At 41.4% G+C, this 26,156-nt stretch overlaps 1 protein-coding gene across 2 annotated transcripts; it reads left to right on the top strand.

Annotated features, from left to right (window-relative positions):
- Positions 1 to 4,953: 4,953 nt before the first annotated feature.
- On the top strand, positions 4,954 to 25,913 carry GASK1B (golgi associated kinase 1B). Of its 2 annotated transcripts, XM_065405502.1 has the most exons (5): positions 4,954 to 5,407; positions 5,486 to 5,914; positions 15,360 to 15,574; positions 23,658 to 23,884; positions 25,440 to 25,913. In XM_065405502.1, the coding sequence occupies exons 1-5, from the start codon at positions 4,954 to 4,956 to the stop codon at positions 25,645 to 25,647; spliced, it is 1,533 nt and encodes a 510-aa protein (XP_065261574.1). In that variant the 3' UTR covers positions 25,648 to 25,913. The 2 variants fall into 2 exon arrangements, with proteins under 2 accessions (XP_065261574.1, XP_065261573.1); XM_065405501.1 differs by having other exon boundaries at positions 4,954 to 5,914.
- The last annotated feature ends 243 nt before the right edge of the window (positions 25,914 to 26,156 follow it).

Below are 26,156 nucleotides of genomic sequence, written 5' to 3'. Positions count from 1 at the left end.
CCAAATGAAAGTTGAAACCTTAGCTCACATCACTATTTTCTGGGAATAATCATAACTGAATGTTTTGGGCTCCCTCTGCTGGTTCTACAGCAGCACTTCCCTAAAACAGCATTCCCAGGGATGTGCTGACACCACAGAGGAAGCTGTTGCACAACCTAAAGTATTAAATATGAAAAGACATTATGTATATTGACCATGTAGTTTAACAAAAACAGCCATGTGTAGTTCAGCTTCATTGCTTCTCCCAGCATCCCAGGGTTTCTATATGTGGAGAAGGGAATCAATATATGTAGTATTTACTAAAATGGAAAATGACAAAACTGGGAGGGAGTTTCCAAATTTTGAATATTACAAACAGTTCCATTTATAGAGCACCTTTTATTGCAAAGTGCTTTACAAACTAGTCAGGGATTATTTTATTCACTCTTGGGCAGAGAACATTGGCATGCACTGTGCACTTTTGGGATGAAATATGACAGCTGTTAAGCATGATAATAGTAACATTATCACTATGTAATTATAAATGGTTTCCCTTGTGCTGTTCACGTGCATTTTGCTCTACAAACAGAGTAAAAACATGCTCTATCCTAAAGAGTTTACATTCTAAAGTGGACTAGGCAAACAAAGAGAAGACATAGGAATGAAAGAGCCACGAGGAGGGATTTAGGTGAGAAGAAAGAGGAAGAAATCCTGAATGTTAAGAGGGACACAGAGTACAGAGTATGGCTTGTCAGTATTTGGGAAGCTGTTCCGACCATAGGCCACATGCACTGGAGGTTTAGTGTGCATTCTGGTGAATTAATTATCACAACTTCCCTGTAAGATAGGTAACTATTTATCATCCCAGTTTTAGAGATGTGGAATCTGAGTCAGAGAGATTAAGTAACTTGCCTAAGACAACAAAGGGGGTCTGGGTCAGAGCTTTGATCTGAATGCAGATGCCTTAACATTCAGTCCCATGTCTAATCCACTAGCCTGCTACAGAAGGCTTCTGCTCATGCTATTTGAACTGCCCACAATTTGGCCAAAGGCCACATTGACTGCCTAGTAGAAGAGTTGGCGTAGATGCAGGCCTCCAGCTGGTTGGGAGCTTGAAGCAGTCTTAGCACCAGCAACAGTGATCCTTTACTCTCACAGATCTTGGGAGACAGACCTGTCCTCGCTTACAGACAACCCCCCAACCTAAAGCAAATACTCACCAGCAACCACACATCACTGAACAAAAACACTGACCCAGGAACCTATCCTTGTAACAAAGCCCGATGCCAACTCTGTCCACATATCTATTCAAGTGACATCATCATAGGACCTAATCACATCAGCCATACCATCAGGGGCTCGTTCACCTGCACATCTACCAATGTGATATATGCCATCATGTGCCAGCAATGCCCCTCTGCCATGTACATTGGCCAAACCGGACAGTCTCTACGCAAAAGAATTAATGGACACAAATCTGACATCAGGAATCATAATATTCAAAAACCAGTGGGAGAACACTTTAACCTGTCTGGCCATTCAATGACAGACCTGCAGGTGGCTATCTTACAACAGAAAAACTTCAAAAACAGACTCCAACGAGAGACTGCTGAGCTGGAATTGATATGCAAACTAGATACAATCAACTCAGGATTGAATAAGGACTGGGAATGGCTGAGCCATTACAAACATTGAATCTATCTCCCCTTGTAAGTATTCTCACACTTCTTATCAAACTGTCTGTACTGAGCTATCTTGATTATCACTTCAAAAGTTTTTTTCTCTTACTTAATTGGCCTCTCAGAGTTGGTAAGACAACTCCCACCTGTTCATGCTCTCTGTATGTGTGTATATATATCTCCTCAATATATGTTCCACTCTATATGCATCCGAAGAAGTGGGCTGTAGCCCACGAAAGCTTATGCTCTAATAAATTTGTTAGTCTCTAAGGTGCCACAAGTACTTCTGTTCTTTTTGCGGATACAGACTAACACGGCTGCTACTCTGAAACCTGTCGTTTGGGTGACACTGTCTCCAAGAGCCATAAATCGGGCTGGGTTTCTTCCAAATACTGAGGTACAGATGGTGGTGGATTTCACAAGTCAATAAACAAACTGACATTCCTAGCCACCGGTTTACATTTTGAAGGCTGTCTGTAATGAAAAGTGCGAGACAATACTTTTTTTTAAAACCCCTGATATTAGCCTTGATATTTCTGAATCTCTGAAACTGGCAACGGTCATGAACTTCTCAGCTCCGAAGGCTTCCTGGCGTCAGAAGGTACAAGCTGAGAGTGGGGATGAAAAGGATTCATAAATGGAGAGGATTAAGAGCCGGCAACAAGTGTAATGAATAAGAGGAGAGGAGATTGGGGTGAGGGCAAAATTATGCAGGGCCCTGAAGGTCTGGATAAGGAATGATGCAGTAAGTGAAAGGAAGCAACGAAGAGATTTGTGGTGGTGATAACTTAATTAGTGAAATGAGAAGAAGATGACTTCCCAGTGGCATATAGCAATTCTACAAAATAGTTTAGGACAGGAAGTGAAGATGAAGACAGAATCTAATTGAAATTTCAGGAGAAATTTAGGGAGGCAAAGTGCAATTAGCCGAGTTGGAATTTGACCAGAACACCAGTGTTAATAACTCTACTCTTTCAAATAATATTCAGGAAATATCTATGACCACAGGTGTTCAGGACCTTGGCTTTTGCATCCCAACTATAAGAAGACACCTCCAGCAGAATACTGCCTCTTAACACTATGCAGGGGCTTTGGTTCAGTATTGATTCAGAGATGAGAGCCACCTCTGGAAACACACATAACACTTGCTACAGGGAGGAATAGCCAAAAGTGCTAACAAGATTAGTGCAAAGTTGTTAATGCACCTTGTTAGCTTGTTTGAATTAATCCTGCTAGTTTGAGAACTGTCAATTCAAGTTCTCAGTTTAAAAACTTGAAATAGAATAAGAGAGGGGGAGCCATAAATAGAAGGGGAAAACTCTTTTCTTCTGTCTACAGATCACCTGTTCCCTTCCAAGGTACAAAGAGAAATCAGGTTTAGAGGAAATAGTTTACAGGAGCATTGTCCTCACAGAAAATGTATTGGTATAGGGAGTTCCTAGCTTGATGCACAACTCTTAGACAATATCAACATATAAAGACTACAAAGGCCAAGTTAATTTAAAATAAAACCACTTCTAACCATACAATATTGTAAGTAATCTTGGAATTTATCTAAAATATATGTTCACATTTGAGTGTTTTTCCCATTATTATTAGTAATGGGAAAGAGATTCTCTCCATTATTATGAGCCATAAGGAAAATGGGAACTTGTGTGGAATGTATACATTTTTACTATTTTTTACAGATAGCATTAATTTTATAGGCATCTGTAAGGTCTAGTCGGATAGGGCACCAGAGGAGGCATCAGAAGTCCTGGGTTCTGTGCTTGGCTCTGCCACTATCTTGTTGTCCGACCTTGGGCAAGTCATGTAACTTCTCTGTGCCACAGGTTTCCCATCTGTAAAGTGAGGCCAATGATATGTCCCCTTTTAGAACTAGACATGAATGGCACTATGTAACTGCTATATATTGTGATTCTTATATTTTTTAAGCCAGTTACCTTTTCTGATATAAGGATATATGATTTCTGATATGTTAAAAGATCTAGTTTTCCCCTTTACTGTGGAAGACTGGCATTTCTTAAACATGTTTGCATGCAATGCACTAGAGGGCCCTCAGGAGTTAGAAACTGCTGGAATGTACTTTTAGAAGGCATACCGTTCACAGGACTTTTCATTGCAGAATTTAAAATAGAAGGGTTTTTTATAACAAGGTTCATGTAAGTTTATAGCAGTTCATATGCAAACAGCTTCCCTGTACAGCTAGTACATTTGCAAAGAGCATTAAGCCTGCAATCAAATATCTAAAATGTGGAGCACACTTAAATCTGGGATGTGTGTTAGAGTACATTAAGAAACGCTGCTTTTACTAAGTTCTTGGCATTATCATAAGAGATTTAGCACAGCCAAGGATGGGGCAAGCTGAATAGGTAAGACTATTTCTATATCTTTGTAGTGCAATAAACTCTGCATTTATGTTTTTTCTTCCTTGAGAGGAGATGACAATGCTTTTTATTTTATTTGAAAATTATAGTCAGTCATTTAGGAAATGCTATTTTATAGCTTCACAAGAGTATAGATTTAACAATATTTTATCTTTAATGTAGGATTATGAAGAATGTGAACTGTTACTGGGCCAGGGTGTAATCATTGTTTGATAATGGAAATGTTCATATTTGAATTGGTACAGTTACTGGGCTGGTTATAGCACTATATTTTAAAACTAACATGAGGCAACAAAAGATGTGGTTTTACTTTGAGGACCTGCCTGTTATAAACATAAGAAGAGGAAAGTCTGGCTTTTCCAAGTTTTCCTCCTAGTGCGGGAGTTCAATTACTCGGGACTGTAAATTGTAACTCGTGTTCCATGATGTTGGGGTTTTATTTATCTTCTCATTTTAATCTGAAATCTCTAATATGGCATGTCTCTAGATCTCTACCTTTTCTTTAGATCTATACAGTGAGAAAGAGAGATGCCACATTCTATATCCATGTGGATAATGAAATATTATTTGCAATTTTTTTCCTTTCACAGCCCACAGAGGGGACTTAGACATTTTGGATCCTGACTCGTTTAACTTTGTTTACACAGTTGACTCCATTCATTCTCTGAAACAAGTCACTTCCCCTGTGGTGGCTGATAAGAGTTTAGCAGCTTGTTGAGGTGGAGTGTCAGAGTCATTAGTATTAAACACATTCCCAGCCACACCACTGGCCCCTGTGCACCGCTTGCACTGGAAGCTGTTTGGAAAAGAAGAAATAGAGATCTGTGAAGGGAAATCATGCATCATCCTCCTGGCTGGAAACCACTGAAGACTATAAGCTGCTTTCATCATGTGGATTCACCGGAGAAATGACCTTCCTAGATCAGCCAGGCCAAATCATAAACTGGTTTGTTTGCTCGCTGTGCACCCCATGGGTGCTGAGGTTCTGCAGGGGCAGGCGTCCCAGGACCAGGAGGAATCTGCTGCTGGGTGTAGCCTGTGTGCTATACCTGGGGTTTCTGGTCAGTCAAGTGGGTCACATTTTACCCCAGCACAGAGGGGGACGCCAGAAGATCAGTTCCAGGAGTCTTCAAGATGCTGGTCAGACACCTTTTCTGGGGATCCCACTGGATGGCACTTTGTCCCCACCTGATCTCCAAGGGTCCCAGATGGCTGGCAATGGGACCTCAGTGCCACCCAACGTGGTGTACATCACACTGCGGTCCAAGCGCAGTAAACCCACCAACATCCGAGGCAGCGTGAAACCCAAGCTCAGGAAGAAGCATGCATTCCCTTTGCCCTATGGGCAGCGCTTTCCAGTAGGTGTCACTGGGCAGGAGGAGGCCTTGTCCCAGCAGCAGGGGCGGACTAGCTACTCCATGGGCATAATGAGGGCAGCAGTAGTTCCAGAGACACCAAGGCACCAACTGAAGAAGCACTGGGATGGAGAGAGGGAGGCAGTGGGCAGGGGACACCGAAGGCATATTGGGGTTTCAGGAGGTGTAAATGTACAGCCCCAGGCTCGGGAGAGTAATATCAGGATATACAGTGAGAGGTCCCCCTCTTGGCTGAGCAAAGATGACATCCTAAGCATGCGTTTGCTGGCAGATTCCCGGATAGGCAGTATCCGAGAAGCACCCTCTCAGCATGGAGTCCTACTGGTGTTTGAGAGGAATCCCAGTGCCACAGGAGCAGCTTGCAGTCAAGGGTACTGTGGCCTCATCAAGAGACCCCTTGATATGAGCGAGGTGTTTGCCTTCCATTTAGACAGGATCTTGGGGCTGAACAAGACCTTGCCTTCTGTAAGCAGGAAATCGGAGTTCATCCAAGGTAACAAATTCACTTGATTTTTTAGTTTCCATCTGGGGGACTCCAGTGTTTCGTATTTGGTCAACAGCAGGCTTTAATTTCAGATAGTCTGAGAACTAGCTTTACAGAGCACAGTTATAGGGAACTTAATCTGGAATATGTGTTAACGTAATTTCAGGGTTCCTCTGCAGTGTAATAGTTCTGTCCTGAAGGATGTAATACACCCAGAGTTTATTAATGCTTCTGGCTGCCTTATAGACTAATAGAGTTATTGAGAGCATACAGACAACTTCCTTTCCATAGAAGACTAATTTGAGTAAGGGGGAAAAGGGGGTGATCCTTTTTTACATATCCTTTGTAGTGAATATGAAATTATATAGACCGATCAAAATGAAACTGAAGAGGGCACAGTCTGGAAGTCTCTCAGCACAGTGCTCTGTGCTTCAGAGGTTAGTTTTTACTCTTTCACCTCCACTAGATTTCACTTTTACAAGATATTGTGGATAACTAGCTCTGGAATTAATTTGCCACGAGTAGCGGATAGGGGAGACATTTCTGTTAGCCCAAGCACCTATTGGGGGAGGTCTTAGAGCTCCTTCTTGAACTGCTTTGGCATAATCCCAAAAGCACAAATGCCTCTGGAAATTAAAATTGAAATTGTGCAGTCACTGAAGTCTCAGTGGATTCTTGTGTTTGACAACTTAAAGCTCATGACACACCTGTGTCTAGCTAAATAAACACACCTGCTATAGATGCTTCATTGTGGTTGTAGTATGTACAATGCAAATTGCTTTTAACAGAATATCATATTTTTCTTCATCCTAAAATGAAATTAAAATTAGATTTAATAGACTTATCAACTTACATTAAATCTATCTTTAACATTACTGTCTTGTTAAATGTGTCTTCTGCCTAAATGCTATTTTTATATACACACAGATCATAAGCTGAAAGGGCTGCGTTATATTTTACTGAATCATTGCTATTTGTTTTTGCTGTTCATTTCTTAGTACTGAAGAAGATTATTTTATACAAAATATTTTGTATATCAGCCTGAATTTTATCAAAGAAAAGGTAAAGCAAAAATGTCCTTGCAAAAGTTGATGGCAGGAAAAGAACATACTGATCTGTGATTTATCAACACTGTGTAAGCCTTCTCTCTGGCAGTCTTTACGACAATATGAATGAATCTCTAGGAATAACAGTTTGGTGTCTTTTGAATATTATTCATAGTAGCAGAGCATGGAAGATGCACTATGCATACTCTATTTTTAGGAACAGGATTTATTGCTATAGAGCTGTCATAAGGAATTAAGGTAGTTCAGTTTCAGTTCAGTTTCAGGAATTCTTTATAGTATGGCTGCACAGATGACAGACGGCAGGCCCCTTGGAAACTGCTATTAGGTTAACTGTAGACTGAATTGCTTAATGTCTTCAGCCTGCAACATCTTTTGGATTGGCTGGGAGAGAGATTCTATTTTCTTCAGCCTCCTTTTCCCTGTAATTGGTTTTGTTCATATAGCATGAAAAGTGTTGCTAGGTAATAAGGAGAAAAAAGTCATTTTTCCTTTTGGGTCTTGTTTCATGTTTTCCAGCTAAAGGGCGAGTTCAGCTTCTGGAACAGCCACAGCACCTTACCTCTCTCCATTTCATTAATCTTGAAACATGCTGGATTTCAAATGCCTGCCTTGGTTGCCATAGTTACTTGCTTGAGTGTATTTGGCTTGGATTGTTAATTAACTACACAAATTTCAGCAGCGAACACCTCATCTGTTGTTCTCTTCTTGTTTAGAAAAGGAATGAAAAATTATTTTAGAAAACAGGATGAACAATTAATGAGCCTGCTCCTTTAGCCTTTACTCATTTGAGTAATCTGTGTGTGGGCTGCCCAAGTGATTTCAGTGGGACTGTTTGTGTGAGTAATTACTACTCATGAGAAAGAAAGCAATGCAGGACTGGACTCCTCGACAAGGTCTAAGCTGACACATCCCTTTAGCTTGCCTCAGTCATGATGTAAGCAACGTAACAAGACATGCTTGATGTAGCATTAAAATCTTTAAAAAAAAATAGGCTCCTCAAAACTGCCATTCATTTTGTCAAAAGCATTTTCAAAGAGGCGCTTTGTAAACCCCCAAACAACTTGGGGTTTATTTTTTGTTTCCACAGCTCCTCCCTTAATAGGTGACAGAGAGGCTAGCAAAATACTGCACCAGAGCTCTCTGCTTGCCACTCCTCTAATGAAAAGTGAACCATTTGCCACAGGTTTAAATTATTCTGTGACATTTCTGCCTTGCCAGTATGGAAAGTTGGGTCATGATAACTATTTCCTCAATATTCTTTGCCAGTGACTTATCAAAAAATAATATAGGCATAGAGACTAAAGGTGGACAAAGCCTTCCATAATTTTGATTTGAAAATCAAGCAAAAATAATTCTATGCATATGCAAATATTTGACAGAACAAGGAGTAATGGTCTCAAGTTGCAGTGGGGGAGGTTTAGGTTGGATATTAGGAAAAACTTTTTCACTAGGAGGATGGTGAAGCACTGGAATGGGTTACCTAGGGAGGTGGTGGAATCGCCTTCCTTAGAGGTTTTTAAGGTCAGGCTTGACAAAGCCCTGGCTGGGATGATTTAGTTGGGGATTGGTCCTGCTTTGAGCAGGGGGTTGGACTAGATGACCTCCTGAGGTCCCTTCCAACCCTGATATTCTATGATTCTATTATATATATACCACTTTGTTCCCAGTGTTCAAGCAGTAAGTGTTAGCTGGAAGAACTCCTTTGGTACTGAGATATAAATGAGCAAAGCAAGGGCTGCAAAGAAATGGGAAAATGTCATAAATGTGTGGTAAGGGCATTGGAGCAAATGGTGGATGATCTTCCTACATCCAAGCCTTCTGAACATGAACATGAACATCCTAGGGCTGGAAATCTGGGCTTTAGGGTCTGGTAATGTCAGCATGGAGGTGTGGAATTAGGGAGTATCTCATTTACATCCATCCAAACCAAATTGATTTGCAAGCAGAAATCTGTATAGGATGTAATTCCTGCCCGTGGCAAACTCCCACAGGTCCACCAGAATGGATCTGGATTTCTGCAGGAATCCTTGGACTGCACGGCCTCAAGGCTACATTTCTAGTCCCTCTGTGCTGCCTCAAAACACTGTCTTGTATACAGGAATGACTTAGACGCTGTAAAATTTAACTCAGAGTTTTTGGGACACTTCCTCCTCCTATTAGTTTTTCAGTGGGAAAGACAAAATGTACAAGAGTTTGTCTTTTTAGAAAGGTACCATTAATGATTCCTGCAGAAAGATAGGAAGGGCCATGGAGAAGGCCACATCACTTCCAGTGCATATGCCGGCTACTCAGTAGATCAGTAGCTATTTCACATGCTGCCCTGAGGTTTTCAGGTCATTCCTTGCTCATATCCTGTGCCCCCTTACCTACAAAACAGGCAGGGATATCTATTGGGGAGTTGTTAGGTGTCAGGGCACAGCCCATCTTACTGTGCACTTTGGCCAAGCAAAATCGCTGCACTGCATGTCCATAGTGAATTTCTTCACCTGTAGACTGGATATGTCTGTACTGGCATATTTAGGACCTAATCTGTAGTGAAGTAGCAGGATACAGGTAGATTATGAGCTAAATTCTCTCCTGCTCTGGAGGGGGCAGCATTAGAGAGATGGTTCTGGGGGCTTCTTGGATTTCAGGACCAACCCCAATATAACTTAAAGGTGCTGCTGAACATCTTTGTTACACTTCTTGCTTAGGGTCTGAGATCCCTATTCAGGATTGCAATGATGGCAACACTCCCTTCTCCACCCCAGATTTTCTGATGTGCTGAAACGGGTCCCCTATCTATATATGTGGGCTTGATCCTCATATGGCTTGAACTGGCATAGCTCCACTGAAGTCAGAAGGGCTATGCCAGTTTATACCAGCTGAAGATCTAGTCCAATGAATTTTACAGAGTTGTTTTTGCAACAAAAACCAATTTAGAGTGCAAAAGTATTTGATTTTGAGTAGCATTGTTTCTGCTCACTTCATCACTGGTTATGTGCAAATGGATGCTGGGAATTTGGCACAGATGTGATAGAAAGTTCCATTGATTAGAGTTGTCATGTTTCTTTACTGACCTCTACACAATGAGAAAGATAGCCTCAGATTTTCTCTTACACCCAACATATTTAGCATGCTCTTTCCATCACACCAAAAGATATGAACATTCAGGCACACTCATTATTAATTATTAATGTCAAGGCAATGAGAACTCACTCTTACTTATGCATTCAGCAGCTTTTAAATGATGTCTCTTTTGTGTGCCCTTTATCAGAGTGAGTTGTGCTGTGAATTGCTTGCTGTCATATAGCTGGATGTGAGTGAGAGACCAGAGGTCATATTCTCACAACATTTTGTTACATAAAAATCCAATACTTATGCACCCCTCACAGACTCCTTAAAATCTACATTCACACACTGAAGATTTTCTTCCCTTCCAAGATTTCTCCAAAGTGTATAATGCTTACAGCTAAGATGTGGAAGAAAGAAGGGAAATACTTTAGTCAACACTTTTGAGATCTGTTTAAGTGGCTTACACCATTTCTTTATTGTTCAGAGGGCTACCTTACATGGAGATGGCTTTGCCAGGATAGCTCTACTGGTCCCTAGTGAACAGTGGTGAGCTGGAGCCGGTTCGCACTGGTTCGTGCGAACCGGTTGTTAAATTTAGAAGCCAGTTTAGAACTGGTTGTTAAAGGGGTGGGCAAACTCCGGCCTGCGGGCCACATCCGGCCCGTGGGACTGTCCTGTCCAGCCTGCCTGAGCTCCAGGCTGGGGAGGCTCCCCCGGCCCCTCCCCCACTCTCACAGAGCCTCAGCGTGCCATGCCGCTGGCGCCAGAGCACTGGACTGCTCCTGGGCAGCTCGGCAGCTCCTGCCGCTTTGAGCGGCATGGTAAGGGGGTGGGGCTGCGAGCTCCAGCAGGCCGCGCGGCATCCATACACGCTGCCCTGAGCAGCATGGTAAGGGGGCTGGGCCAGGGCTGGGAGGAGGGGTTGGATAAAGGGCAGGGAGCGGTTGGAGGGGGTGGAGGTTCTGGGGGGGGCAGTCAGGGGACCGGGAACGGGGGAGGGGTTGGGTAGGCGTGGGAGTACCGGGGGTCTGTCGGGGTGATGGTGGATGGGGTCGGGGCAGTCAGGGGACAGGGAGTGGGGCAAGTTGGGTAGGGGGTGGGGTCCTGGGGGGCAGTTAGGGTGGGGGTCTCAGGAGGGGGTGGTCAGGGGACAAGGAGTGGGGGGGATTGATGGCTTGCGGGTTCTGAGGGGGGCAGTCAGGGGCAGGACGTGGGTGGGGGTTGGATGGGGGGGACAGGCTGTTTTGGGAGGCACAGCCTTCCCTACCCGGCCCCCGATACAATTTTGCAACCCCGACGTGCAGGGCCGGCTTTAGGAAGTGCGGGGCCCGATTCGAACAGTTTCAGACGGGGCCCCGGCAGGAATGACTAAAAAAAAACATGTAAAAAAACACGTGGGGCTTGTACTCACCGGGCAGCGCTCTGAGTCTTCAGCGGCACTTCGGCGGTGGGTCCTTCACTCGTTCCGGGTCTTCAGCGGCACTGAAGGACCCGCTGCCGAAGTGCCGCTGAAGACCCGGAGCGAGTGAAGGACCCGCTGCCGAAGTGCCGCCGAAGACCCGGTAGCGAACCAGTTGTTAAGATTTTGGCAGCTCATCACTGCTAGTGGAGACACAGCTTATACCAGCAAAACAAGGTGTGGATTTTTTGTTTGCCACTGTAGTTAGACCACCTTCCCTAATGATATAAGCTAAACTAGCAAAAGGCTCTTTTGCTGATATAAGCCGTGTTGAGGTGTGTGTCCCCCAACTTTCATTCTGTTTTTTTTTAAATTAACAGACCTTGGGCATGCCACTTACATCAGTCTGTGCCTCCATTACTACTTCTTTTCCTCATGTGGGCTTGGGAGGATACATTTTAATTATATATATATGAGAGAGATTCATATACTACAGTGATGTGGAGCATAGACATCTCTGGAGAGGATTGCAAGGAGTAGCAGCATCACTGAAAGCAAGAAAGGGGTTCTAACTTGCCTCTCTGCAGCAGTATCTCTAGGAATGGTTGGAAGTAGGGGCCCAGCAGCAGTGGGAGATAATGGGCTTGATCCTGGAGGTTTCTGAGACCTCTCAGCTCCTACTGTAATCAACTGAATTTAAAAGCACTCAACAGCATGTAGGGTCAGGCCTATAACTACCTTTTGTTGTTATTCAAATTAGGCCAGAGCCTTGCTTGGTGTAAATTGGCATGCTTTAATGAGGCTATGCCAATTTATACCATCTGAGAATGAAGCCCCTTATCTTTTTTTCTCACTGCCTTCACATTTTCCCTGCAGCAGCCAGCAATCTGGGTTACAGCTCTCTACTCCAGCTACAAAGCCATGCTCCAGTACTTCCATTTCTATTATAAAGTTGAAATGTTTTGTTTTGGTTCATCTTTGTTTCCTGTGAATCACAAACATTTCCTGTGTTTAACCTTTTTCCAAATCTGAATGGAAATTGGCATGATATTGTCATAACATTAAAATAATAAATAACAGTGAGGTGGTGGTTGTTATGCTGAACCTTTTGGGTGCGCAGGGAAGTGTTTGCTTTGCTTGGAGAGCACTGATATATCTGCTTTGGGGAAAACCCATAAATAATTACATGAACTTTGATTATTGATAGAAGGAAAAATAGATCAGATTTAGGGCCCATCAATGTATAATATATTTAACTCTGATATAGAGCTTTTTTTCTGTGGGTTTCAAAGTGCTTTACAAAGGAAGGTAAGTATCACTATCCCTATTGCACAGATAAAGAGAAAGCATCACTGAGAGATCATTTGACTAAGGTCAAGAGGTAAGTCAGTGACAGTGTCAGAAGTGGAACCCAGAATGAGAGAGGCTGGGGGACTGGACTGCATATGGAAGATTTGGGCCAAGCTTTTCAAATGTAAATTCCCGAAAGTTATGCTCCTAAATCCTTATTTAGGCAACTAAATAAGTGTCCTGCTTTTTAAAACTGCTGAGTACCCATAGACTTCTGGGGGAAAAGAACAGCAAGAAGCTGAATATAACAGGGGAGGATGGTGTAGTTATCAGTGATGGTAGTGAAAGGAAGGAGATGGGAGGGCATAAGAGGAAAAATGTATTCTGGGTTGGAGATGCCTAGTTTAAGAAAACAGGCAAACAGGAGGACAGTTCCAGAGGTGGTTGGAGCTGTACACTGGATTCATTTGAGTGTGATCACCTTGTGTGTGTGTGTGTGTGTGTGTGTGTGTGTGCGCGTGCGCCAGGATTTGGCAAAGTTAGAAATATATCTGATCTTGGTGGTACAGCCCATTCTTCTGCACCTCAAATTTCCGAATCCAGTTGAGCAGGTTTTTATTCAGTCTAGGTTTGCTCAAGGTCATTCTGTCCTGGGAGAATTCAGTAGTATGAAAAGTGCACTGACCTTGTTGGCAGATGTTCCTTTGCTAATAATGGGCAAACATCAGTTGTCCTTGCTGATTATTTTAGGTCAGTCAGCATCTTCTGACGTTTTACTGACTCAATTGCGGATCTTGGCAGGACTGGATAGACTCATTCTTAAGTAGTTCTATTCTTTGCTCCCAGAGAGATGCTGAGAGTGCTATTGGACTCATTGTTCTGAGAGTACTGTCATGTGGGGTGCTGCAAGTCTCTTTTGCCACCTTTCCTGTTCAATATGTACATGAAGGAAATAGTGAGATGATTTGCTCTGCAATGTAACACATGTCAGGTAGTAGCAATCTGATCATTTGGATGTAGCATAAAATTTGACCACTTTGCCTGCACTTTTTTGCTCACTGATCAGGACTACCATACAAAAATTCCAAACCTTTGATCATATTCCAGTAACTGCCATCTAATAACTTGCCATATAAATGTTTCCTTCTTTGCATACAAACATGTAAATTCCCTGCCCTCCTCCCTGCCACACCTCAAAAAAATTACTCTGCTCTGAAGTGCAACACCAGTATTCAGCCCTGGTTCAGTGACAGGTTTAAGCATCAGGCAGGACATCAGAGTTAGCAACAAGAACTTTTGTATCATTGGAAAGAAAATAATCCCATTTTTTCCAATAGGATACACACCACTTACTTATAGCCCTGGTGCTGTATGTTCTGAGATATATGACTCAAATATAGTGACATTATTATATAGCAAACAGCAATTTTGGGTAATTTTTAGAGGTTTCTAAAATGTGGTGTGTGGTGGATTGAGGACTGTGTTGGAATTGCAAGCTACCATTTTAAGAGCATAGGTGGGGGTTTCCTGGTCCTACTTGTGGGGTAGGGTGCTCTGTAACAAAGCATTCTATCCGATCAATCTGGAAAGAGCCAGCTTAAAAACAAGGTAGTGACAATTTTGCCTCACTGCATTAGGGATGAGCCTGTCTTCTCTCTCTCTTGTGTGTTATCACTCGGAATTCTAAGAATTAAAGTAGTGTTACCTTAAACCTTCCAACAAAAGTATTTATTTTTTCATCTAGCTTCTCTGTGTGTATGCAATGAACATAACATGATGATTATAATTTCTCTCTCTCAGCCCTGTACAGATGGATTCATCATATCTAAGGCACCTGGTTTTACATCCGGAGGGATAAGACAAATATTATTTATATACATTTTAAAAACTGACTAAAACATTTCTAAAATGGATTTTCTGTAAAATATATATCGTATATGAAGAACATATGACACTGTGGGGTGGAATAAAGGTCTTATCAGCACTACTCTGGGATGATCTGTATGACTCATTGGCAAGAACATATTGTTCATGAATGATAAAACCAAAGTCATGCCACACCATCATATAGTCTATCTATAAACTTTCTATTTACAGCTGTTAAATATTATATCTGTAGGACGAAAACTCTAAAGATGACAAAATAATTCCACTTTTTGGCTGGACTCCAGGATTTGCTCTCTTTTCATATTTGCCTTAGAAAGGAAGAAACACTGGGCTAGATCCTCAGCTGGTGAAAATCAACATTGCTTCATTAATTTACCCCAGCTGTGGATCGGATGCCAAACTTTTAAAATTGATTTAATAGATAGCCTCCAAAAGTAGAGTGACTTTTAAGCAGACAACTCTTGTTGCAAACAGAGAGCATTTCTTCTCAGACATTGAAGAGAACTATAATGTCTAGGGTTTTTCCTTTTCTGTGGTGGCTGTTTTCAGATGTGGAATATGACCACATAAAGCAAAGGATGTGAAATTATTGGGGCATGGTAGCTTTTTCCTGCCACATCTGAAATGTCTTCTTTAAAAACAAATGCTGTAATTAGTGATGCCCGAGACAATGTCTAAAGAATGATCAAGTTCTTTTAGTTTCCAATATAAAAGAATTATTCATATATGGTACTGATTCTATTTTGCCTCTTCTCAGATGGTCTGCCATGTCCTGTTATTCTCTGGGATTCCTCATTGGCTCCGACAAATAATAGGACCCATTCTTCAGTGAGGCTAAATTGGGGGGCCTATCAGCAGCTATTGAAACAGAAGTGCTGGCAGAATGGCAAAGTGCCCAAAGCTGAGTGGGGCTGTACTGAGATCCATCACCATGAGTGGTCCAAGATGGCACTCTTTGATTTTCTTCTGCAGGTAAGGTACAAAGAATACCAACCTTTGCAAGATTTATTTGAGCACCAGTCTGGTTAAGGATAAACCATTTTCACAGGTATGTCCAATGATAAAATTCACTCTGGGTTGCAATTTCGCAGAAGGGGAGTGTTTAAAAAGATGGTTTTAGTTTTTGTCTTTAATGAGAAAGGTATGTGCTTGTGCTCCTTTGGCTTGTTTCTGGTACGCCGTACAACCCCAAAAGATAAAAGACAATAGGTTGTATTCTGCACTGCTTTGCACTTTGTGTATTCATTTACACTTGTGGAAAGTGAGTGTAAACTGCTGCCATTCTGGTAGCATTTTACACCCACTTTGTACAGGTGTAAATGAATATACAAGGTGTGAGGCACTGGAGAGTCAGGACCTCTATTATTAAGTCATGGGGACAGATCCTTAGCTGATGTGACTAATTTTCGTTCCATTTAATAGACCTTATCTGCTGAGGACCTGGCCCTAAGTTATTTTGCAGTGCCAGTCTCACATGCTCTTGGAAAAGGCAGAGAATCACCTGCAGTGACACCAGTTTCTTCATTTCCCCTTCTCCAGCAAAAGGCTGCTGTTACTCAGCCATAGATGTGAGGATCTCATTGATCTTATATCTTCCTTCTTGTTAATGTTTTAAAAAGAATAAATGATATTCCTTCATCAGCACTCTTCTTGCCAAGAGGACATCAAGTGATATAACATGAGCCTCCAGTGTGAAGGGGTGGCCAAAATGGCTAATGCTGTCTTTGGATGTATAAATAAGGGCATATTGAGTAGAGTAAAGATATTTTACCCTGGTATTTGGCAATGGTTCAACCACTGCTGGAATACTGTGTCTATTTCAGGTGTCAACAAGTCAAGAAGGATGTTGAAAAATTGTAGGGGGCTCAGAGAAGAACAACAAGAATGATTTAAAAAATTGAAAACATACCTTATATTGATAGCCTCAAGGAGCTCAATTTATTTAGTTTATCAACGGGGGACGATTTGATCCTGACATATAAATACCTCTATGCACAAAACTGAAATTTGATAATAGAGGGCTCTTTGTAGCAGGCAAAGGTATAACAAGATATAACAGAGAGATGCCAAGAGTTGAATAGCTGGAAGTTGAAGCAAGACAAATTTAGACTAGTAATAAGACACATATTTTTAATAGTGAGGGTGAATAACCACTGGAACAATTTACCAAGGATTGTGGTGGATTCTCCATCAATGGAAAATTTTAAACCAAGATCAGATATTTTTTCTAAAAGAGATGCTCTAGTTCAAGCAGGAATTAATGTAGGGAAGTTCTATGGCCAGTGTTATACAGGAGGTCAGACTAGAAGATCACAGTCGTCCTTTCTGGCTTTATAATCTATGAAGTTTGTATGCACTTTTCCCACATCCCTAGGATTTCACAATCAAGTGCACAAATGCAAAATGGGAAGCCAGCTATGAAGGAGCACTGCAGGAAAGGATCTGGAGGTTATAGTGGATCACAAACTAATTATGAATCAACAATGTAACATTTTTCTAAAAGAGTGAACTTCATTCTGGGATGTATTAGTAGGAGCGTTGTAAACAAGACAAGAGAAACAATTTTTCCACTGTACTCAGGACTGATTAGGCCTCAACTGGAGCATTATGTCCAGTTGTGGGCACCACACTTCAGGAAAGTATCAGGGGGTAGCCGTGTTAGTCTGTATCCACAAAAATAACAAGGAGTCTGGTGGCACCTTAAAGGTGCCACCGGACTCCTTGTCACTTCAGGAAGGATGTGGACAAATTTGAGAAAGTCCAAAGGACAGCAACAAAAATGATTAAATGTCTAGAAAACATGACCTACAAGGAAAGATTGAAAAAAATCAGGTTTGTTTAGTCTGGAGAAGAGAAGACTGGGATGGCAGGGGACATGATAAGTCTTCAAGTACATAAAAGTTTGTTATAAAAAGGAGAATGATAAATTGTTCTCCGTATCCACTGAGGACAGGACAAGAAGTAATGGGCTTATGTTGCAGTAAGGGAGATTTAGGTTAGACATTAGGAAAAACTTCTTAACTGGAAGGGTAGTTAAGAACTGAAACAGATTACTTAGGGAGATGAAGAATCGCTGTCATTGGAGGTTTTTAAGAACATGTTAGACAAACATCTGTCAGGGCTGGTCTAGATTATACTGAGTCCTGACTTAGTGTAGGGGACTGGACTAGATAAATAGTACTTCTAGTACTACATTTCCATGATTCTATAATTGTCCCCATTATTTTGCTAAGTAAGATATTGCTATGAGCTAGACCCAGTTCTTATTACATGGTAACCAGAAAAGTGAAACTTGAGTAATTTCTACTGGCATCAAAAGTGTTTCTTGCTCCTACTCATTTTCCTTGCAGTGAGTTACTTGTGGAGTAAGGGACTTAATCCCATGAGTTAGTTTGATTACCACAAACCCCTTTGAAATCAGTGGAAAGGCTCCCATTGACTTAATGTGCTTTGGATCAAAACTTCAGTCTCAAAGATTTCAAACCTATTCTAACAAGTGACTGAATATTTTCATAATCAGAAATACATGTACTCCGAACATCTCTCTCCCTTTCATTAATAGTTTGTTTCTTCTCAGAAGTGATTTGAAGTTAAAATAGAAGACTGGGGTAGGTTTCAAACACCTAGCACCAAATCTTGCTCTTAGCAAAGCAGGAAGTAGCTAAGAGTGGACATGAACCAAATTTACAAACCTGATTGCCAACTCTTCACACACAGCTCAAAGGTAAACTGGAGATAAGGCACCTGATAACAAAAACATAAGCATTATGTAAGCCATGGCTTGCCAATGGAGATCAGGCAAATTACATTACATGACTAAGGACTGTATAATCATAACCTTAGTCCTTAATGCAGACAGGCACAAACACAAAAAGAATAGATGATAGGAACACTTCACAGATCAACCCATGCCTTTACTTAGTCCATTCACAGCAGTCCATGTCTTGACTTAGTCCATTTACTTCATCTTTGTAGCAGGGCTACTATTTCCTCCCCTTAAGCCTGATCCCTCTGTCTATTTTTTTTCTGCCATGTAACTTGATGGATCAAAAGGGGCTGGCAGTTTGTTCATACTGACTGAAGTCTGGATGGTTGTAGATTTTTCCCAGTGTGAGAAGTCCACTTAAGACCTTGATGGGTGAATGAAGATTTGGGCTTGTGTGAAGAAACAGGACAGCCGCTAGCAGTTATAACAGGGGTAGTCTGAAAAATGAGATTGCCCCACTTAAACTCGGATTTAGGGCAACATCCTAACCCCACAAAAGACTAAAGTTCTGATCCATGCTAGTACACCAGTGCAAAATAGTACTAAAGGTATGTGTATCCATCACCACCACAACCATTTTGAAAAGATTTTCTTACATATATACTGTAGGGATCAATCCTTGCATTAGACCACCTAATAAGTGTTTTCCATCTCTGATTTCTGTGATTCTTTTTACGCTATGCAGAACAGGCTGCTCTCCACAATTCTTCCGTCCTCAGTATGCAACCCATGTAATCCATTGAACAGATGTAACTAAGGGAATAGTTTGGTCAACTATATTTTAAATTCATACTTTGACCAAATATAATCTCATGGACTAGGCTATAATTGACCACTGAGCAGGTGTGCAAGGAGTAGGAGGGCTCAAGGAGACTTACCCCTGCTTATGTTTCCCCATTTTAGGGTTCAGTCAGAATCTCAGCCCTTGCAACCAGTTGAGCACAGTGAGAATTAGGGATAGCAGCACTAGACACCTCAAGACTATACTTTCCCACCCTTTCCTTACATTGGCCAACAGAGCTGCTTGGATGTGGAGGGAACTTCATGATACACCCTCTTACGAGTTGGCACATCTTTCATTTTCTCCTACATAATATGAAGATGTGGGTACACTGTTTCTCCAGGAGGTCCTGTTAGTTTAGTGCATGTCTGCACTGCCCCCACCAGGCACCTGCATCTAGAAGCTACGATAACCCCCGTTTATATGCAGAATTTCATCTCTCATACAATTCAACATTCTAGAAAGTCATGTTTTTTTTAAAATGTAGAAATCATTGCATTTGATTAGACACAGTCTATCTCTGTCCTTCACAAGTTTTTGTTTTTGACCAGGACGAATGGATGTTTCACTTTTTGAGTTATATTTATCCAACGCTGCTTGTGGTAATTATAGAACGTGAATTTTCTGCCTAAAATAGGTTGTCATTTGTATAATGACTCCATCTCAGTCCTACTAGGAGTGAGTAATGCTTGTAATCTGATATAAAGTCATATGTGGATTATTTTGATCCTAAACATAGCAATAACCCTATAGGAATAGCACAGTGTGTGTCAGAGCATTTTAAATGGATTTTGATTTGTTAATCTAAAAGTGCTAATGTGTTCGCATTTAATGGTGTAAAAGATAGCATGGTTCCTGTGTTGATGCACAGAAGTATCTATTAATTTTTAATTTTAGTATCTTCTAGAGTAAAGACAGCAATTTAGCAATGAATATTATGTTATCTCTGCTGTTATCCAGAAATAAATGTTAACTACTAGATGAGATGCAGCAGGCTTGAGCCATTCATGAAATAAAAAGGAAGCAAATCACTTTTACAAGGCAGGCTACAAATCTGGGGTATCCTACACTTCCAACAAATGCCTTGCCGCTTGTCAGAAGTGTATGCCAAGCAGCTGAATATGTGTTCGAGATCTGCTCATTCTGCATGATTCATACTTTCTCAGGATGTACTTGAACATACAGCTATCTTTAGAGACATTTCAACAGGAGAACATGGATACATGAAAAATCCATATAAAGGGACAGATGAACAAGGGAACCTGAGGTGACATGACCAACATAATGGATTGTATTCATCACTAGTAAAAGTGATCAATGTATTGCATGTAAATGGACCGAGAAGCCTTCAGTTGGCTAGTAATTCTCTAACCACTTTGCAAGTATTGCATTTGAGTATTAACCTCTGAGCTATTCCAGTACTAGTAAGCAGATTGGTTTGCCTGAATAACTTCAAACATGTTGATACTCACGTTTTCTAGTTGTGCGAGAGATGGTGACTGGCTACCCTTCATTCACTTTGAGGTTTTCCTGATCCTAGCCATTGCCAGCTAGCTTGCCCTTGTTCCCTCTAAAGTCGGAAATCTTCTTACTTTGGTTATAGAAAAAACTATCTTAATTAAGAGCCTGATCCTGAAGCCTCTTATTCACCTGAGCACATCATATAAATCACACAGATAGTCACATGCACTCTAGAGTATGGCATACCCGTGTAAGGACTTCCTGGGTTGAGTCTTAGGAGCGTAACTAGTAGCACAAGTGGTACTAAAAATCAAAGGAGTAAATTTCCGTTTGTGGGAAGATTTTGTGTAATTCGGTAAGTTTGAGTTTGAACTGAGATGAAAGATGCAGAGAAATTGGAGGGAATTCAGAGAACAAGGGACAGTAGTTGAAGGGATTAATGAGGAAAGATTAAAATAAGTAAATATATGTAGCCTAGTTAAATGATGACTGGAGAGGTATGAGGTATGGTAACAGGTTACAAGTAGCTGAAATGTGTAAATGTCAAGGAAGCAGGGGGATTATGCAGGGTGGTCCTGGTAGATATACGAAGGATTAATAGGATGACATTGATCAAAGAGAAAAATAATCTGCATATCAAGAAAAGTGTGGTAAGAGTGCAATCTGCTAGACCATGGAATAGTTTTTTCAAGTAAAATCTCCACCATGTCAGTTATTTAAAACTAGAGAAATATATTAAATACACAATATATAAAAATACATCAGCTACACTAAAACATTAAAGTTGCAAAGTCAAGCAATCAAAAGTTAGGACATGTCAGATTTAGAGTTGTCTGAATCTTAATTCAGACCCCTTGTGCATATACATTTTGATACAGTCTGTAATTACATAAATAAATTACAAAATAAATGGACATTTTTTAACCTGTACCTCAGTTCCCCCTCTGTAAAATCAGGATAATAATATCACCTCACCTCACTGGCATGTTATGAAGATAAATGAATGTTTTGTAAAGCACCATGTCCATGAGGAAATTAATAATTCTGTATTCACAGCAGGGTTTGACTACTGTGCAGCAAATCAGGCTGAGGGCCGCAACTTGAACAATGATGATAAAACTAAATATTGAATAGGTACTCATTTAATTGATCACCATCTGTCCTGTGCACTGAATGAGACAGAGGTTTGCAGAAAAAATAGCATGTAGAAGAAGACTGTATCATAATGCATTCACAAAACAAGGCTGAATTAAGGCTGCACAGGCAACCTTCATTCTGGCATTTCTTAACTGTTGAGTACATTACTTTGCCTATAACACACTATATGATGCAATCCTTTCCTTAGTGTACTTAAGTCTGTATCAGTTCTATTATATTCCAGCTCAGAGAATTAAAGAAGATGCTGCTTTCTGAAAAATCTTGGGTTTGATTTCCCCATTGTGTTACTCAGGTTTGACTCTGCTGTCACTCCATTGATTTTTTTTTTAATAGAGTTACACTGGTGCAAGACTGGAATAACAGAGGAGTGAATCAGGACCTATGGGTACAACATGGAGACTAGGAATGGGTTTTAATAATAGATGAATTGTGGAGGATCAATACTGAGCTCTTCCCTCTCCCTCCCCCGCCACTGATTTTAATTAAGTTTGCTCTGTATTCATGAACCTGGGACGCTGTTTAGTAAGGAATGATAGTTTTTTCCAGACTCTGACAAGTCTAAGTAATAGATGGCCTGGATCCACAACAGGAGTTAGGCGTGGTGATGCTGAGCATCACAGTGCCTAACTTTGATTTTCTAGATGCCTAAATGTGATTCACAAAGTCCAAATTTGTTACCTAAGCTCCTATACAATGAATGGGGAGAGATAGGTGCCTTTATGTGATTCATAAAAACCATCACATTAGGTAAGGAGACACCTAAGCTAGCCAATGGGATATGCTGACAAGAGGGGTGTGTGGTAAGCATTCCCTCCCCCATGAGATAGAGGCCTTAGTCCAGGCTACAGGGAAGCACCTATCGCTACTAGCATTTCACAGCTGGGGAACCTCTTTGGAATTAGGTGCCTCTGTCATTTTTGCAAGAAGCCGGTGTGGTGGGGGGGGGGGAGGAGGCCAACCACTCCCTTCCCTCATAACTCTTAGCTTAGTGCTTAGGGTACTCATCTGGGATGTGGAAGGCCTCTGATTCAAATCCCCCTTCCCCCACACCTGTGGATGTGCCACCTCACAGGTGAGTGCTCTGACCATTGGCCGTGGGATAGTCTGATGTGAGTCTCCCTTCGTCTCTCCTGTGATGTTGTTGCATTCTAGATTAAATAATTAAAGAGTCATTTGGGACAGAGAGGGAGAGCAGAAACGTGAGTGACTCAATAGCTTGGTGGTTAGAGTGCTCACCCAGGATGTGGGAGATCCAGTCCCCCTGCTTCAATGATTCTTTATTTAGTCACAGTGGAACACCTTCCACAGGGAGACTTACTGAGGGTGCACCACCTCAGCATAGCCCAGTGGTTAGACCACTCATCTAACAGGTGGCAGATCCCTGTTCAAATCCCTTCTCCCCTTCATGTGGCTGGCAGACTCTGATTGGTGGTGTCCCATATCCCAGTGGGTATCATAACCAGGGCTAAAACTTATGAGGGAGATCTTGCTTCTCCCTCCTCCCCCCATCTGTATTGTGTGAACTTGCCTAAGTGGTCCAATCTGGTAGGTGTGCTCAGAGTCACCTTCATGTGATTCCGTTGATTGAACACCTGGCTTCTCCTGGTTTGTGAATTGCTCTGGGGCTAAGGTGGGAGTTAGGCACCTGGATGCCTAAAAGAAAGCAGCAGTGTGAGTGCTCAGAGGCAGAAATGTAGGCTTCTGAGGACCTTCTATTGCAAAAGTTTAGGTGCCTACAAGGTTCAGTGGGCATTTTGGTCACCACAGTGGAACCTAAAACTGGGACTTGGGCACCAAGCTCCTTTTGTGCATCCAGGCCAGTATAGCTAAGAGTCAAACTTTGCACCCTGTTGCATTTCATTTTGGTCATATGTTATATTCATTTCCAGATCTACGATCGACTGGACAGAAATTGCTGTGGGTTCAAACCTCGCAAGGAGGATTCCTGTGTTCAGAAAGGACTGAAGCTGAAATGTGAAGATCAAGATTCTGTTGACCTGACACACATTATTCAGAGAAGGCATGACCCTAGGCACTTGGTCTTTATAGATAATAAAGGTTTCTTTGACAGAAGCGAAGACAATCTGGATTTCAAAATATTACAAGGAATCAAAGAGTAAGTTTTAGGATATCCCTACAAATTTGCATAGGGTTCAATAGGCTTTTCCTAGCTTTTCATTTAGGATCAAAGTCTCTCCTCTCTCGCTCCTCAACACATAGCCTGAGTGAAAGGGCTGTGCACTAAGGATGTCCCCAGGGGTTAGGAGGTTGTGAATGGGATGAGGAAGCTTTCTTTTCTTTCCCCACCCAAAAAAGAAGACATTGTTGCAGTAGCCCCAGTGTCTCTTTTATGTCTCCCCCATAGGGAAATTTGACTAAACTAAGGTACGGGTATACATACTTTTGTGTCTAGGCAGATATTATTATTACTTGGAGCATCACACGTATGCTAGGTGCTTTATAGAACAGATACAGCAAGATCCTTGCCTCCAAAGGCATGACTGACAAAAGGGAGATGAAGGAGAAAGGAGGATGGAGGTGTGAGATCAATAAGCCTATCTAGACTAGGAAAATCTGTACCAATCTAACTTCATTGGTGTCATTACACGGTGGAAACCTCTAATGTAGACACTCTGCAGATGGGTAAGTTACTGCAGTAAGCCCCCAATGCAGAAACACCACATGCTGTCAGTTACTGGAATAAATTGCATCAGTGCAAGCCCCATTTATATAGGTTGCCATGCATTTACACCTGGAGTTCACACTGCTTTAAAAAAAAAAGAGGAAAAAAACCATTATAAACAAGGGCCCTAAAATGCCATGATTACTTAGTTAGGGCAAGTGTTTATCGTGGTGGAATCATGTTTCTTCTTCACTTTAAAGCAATATAAATAAAAGGTATCTTTGACTGACTTCTGTGGGTATTTCAAAAGAAGTTAATCTTGAAGGGGAAGCTGAATGAAAAGCGGGTGTACAGTGGCTATTAGCATTTTTAACAATAGCTAATGATTTTTTTGCTGAGTTGCTCTTGGGCCAGTTAATGTTTTGCAAATACGTCCAGTGTACAGTTATAGCTGCTATTGATATGTGAAATTTCAAACAATCTAGACATTTTTTTTTAAAAGCTTGGAGATTTTAGGATAGTTTTGGAGATTTTAGGATAGATTTTGAGTAATGTGGGCTTGATTCATTGGCACATTTGGGTAACTCCTGTGATGGAAAACTTGCCTTAACTGGGACATTGGCGAGTCTGAATAGGGGTCTCATTTGATGATATAGAGTTTCCATAGCAGCTCTTACATCCCCCCTTTCCTGGCCACCAGAACGCTGGGTATGGTCAGGATATCTCTGTGCCTGATTGATCCCTAGCAGCCCAGATAGTCCCAGAATCTGGGTGTGCACCCACCTATAAACACCCCATCCTGAGCTGTTCAGCTGGTCGGCTAGAATGGAGAATCAGTGCCAGGATCAGTGATTATGACCCCAACTCACTGAAGTGCTGTGGTGTCTAACTTTAAGCATGTCAGTAGAAATAAATGGGACTGTGTACGTACAGATAGGCATGCACTGAAATACCTTGATGAATCCATGGAATTGGTTGTTAAACCACAACATAAATATTGTAGTTCAGAGTGATGCCAAGGCTGATAAACTCCTTCACACTTTTTCAGGTTCCCTGAATCTGCAATTTCAGTGCTGAAAAGCCAACGCTTGCGAGAGAAGCTTCTTCAGTCTCTGTTCCTTGACAAAGTATATTGGGAGAGCCAAGGAGGTCGCCGAGGAATTGAAAAACTTATTGATGTGGTAGAAAGGCGTGCCAAAATTCTTCTTACCTATATAAATGCACATGGAGCCAAAGTATCACCCATGAGTGAATGAAAGTCTTTTTTCCCCCTAACTCTAAGAATTACAGTTATATAAGGCAAGAACTGGTGGCAAAATTGCTTTTTCTTTTAAAATTCTTTTAATTTCCAAAACATAACAGTAACCAGGTAAGCCTGGGTTTTTTTAGACATTTGAAAAAAATGTTATATAGTATAAAAGTGCCAGTTCTCTAACTTTCTCTAAAATCATTCTTAAATGCATTTATTGCTGTGTTCTTCTAACAAAGATGTCTAAGCAGTGTAATAAACAATGCAATAATTTAATACAAATATTGGATTCTCAATCTTCTAAACTTTCTTTTATTCTCTCAGTTAAGGACAGATCTGTCTCCATTGGATTCTTTTACCAGGTATTTCATAATTAAGAGTGGGGTTTTCAAAAGCACTCAGCCTTGGACAGCTGCTCTTACCGAAGTCAATGGAAGTTTTAACATTGATTTAAATGGGAGCAAACTTAAGCCAATGCTGAGCACTTTTGATTGAAAGTCCCAGTCTCAAAGTATA

Source organism: Emys orbicularis, chromosome 5, assembly GCF_028017835.1.
Source record: "Emys orbicularis isolate rEmyOrb1 chromosome 5, rEmyOrb1.hap1, whole genome shotgun sequence".
NCBI lineage: Eukaryota > Metazoa > Chordata > Testudines > Emydidae > Emys > Emys orbicularis.
The sequence above is the reverse complement of the archived record's forward strand: the minus strand, read 5'-3'. Positions and strand labels throughout refer to the sequence as shown.

What these genes read in the sequence shown, in the direction of transcription:
- GASK1B (XM_065405501.1), top strand. Translation starts at nt 4,954, where the DNA reads ATGACCTTCCTAGATCAGCCAGGCCAAATCATAAACTGGTTTGTTTGC. An exon ending in GAAATCGGAGTTCATCCAAG is followed by an intron (nt 5,915 to 15,359) that starts GTAACAAATTCA and finishes GCCTCTTCTCAG; the next exon opens with ATGGTCTGCCATGTCCTGTT. An exon ending in TCTTTGATTTTCTTCTGCAG is followed by an intron (nt 15,575 to 23,657) that starts GTAAGGTACAAA and finishes ATTCATTTCCAG; the next exon opens with ATCTACGATCGACTGGACAG.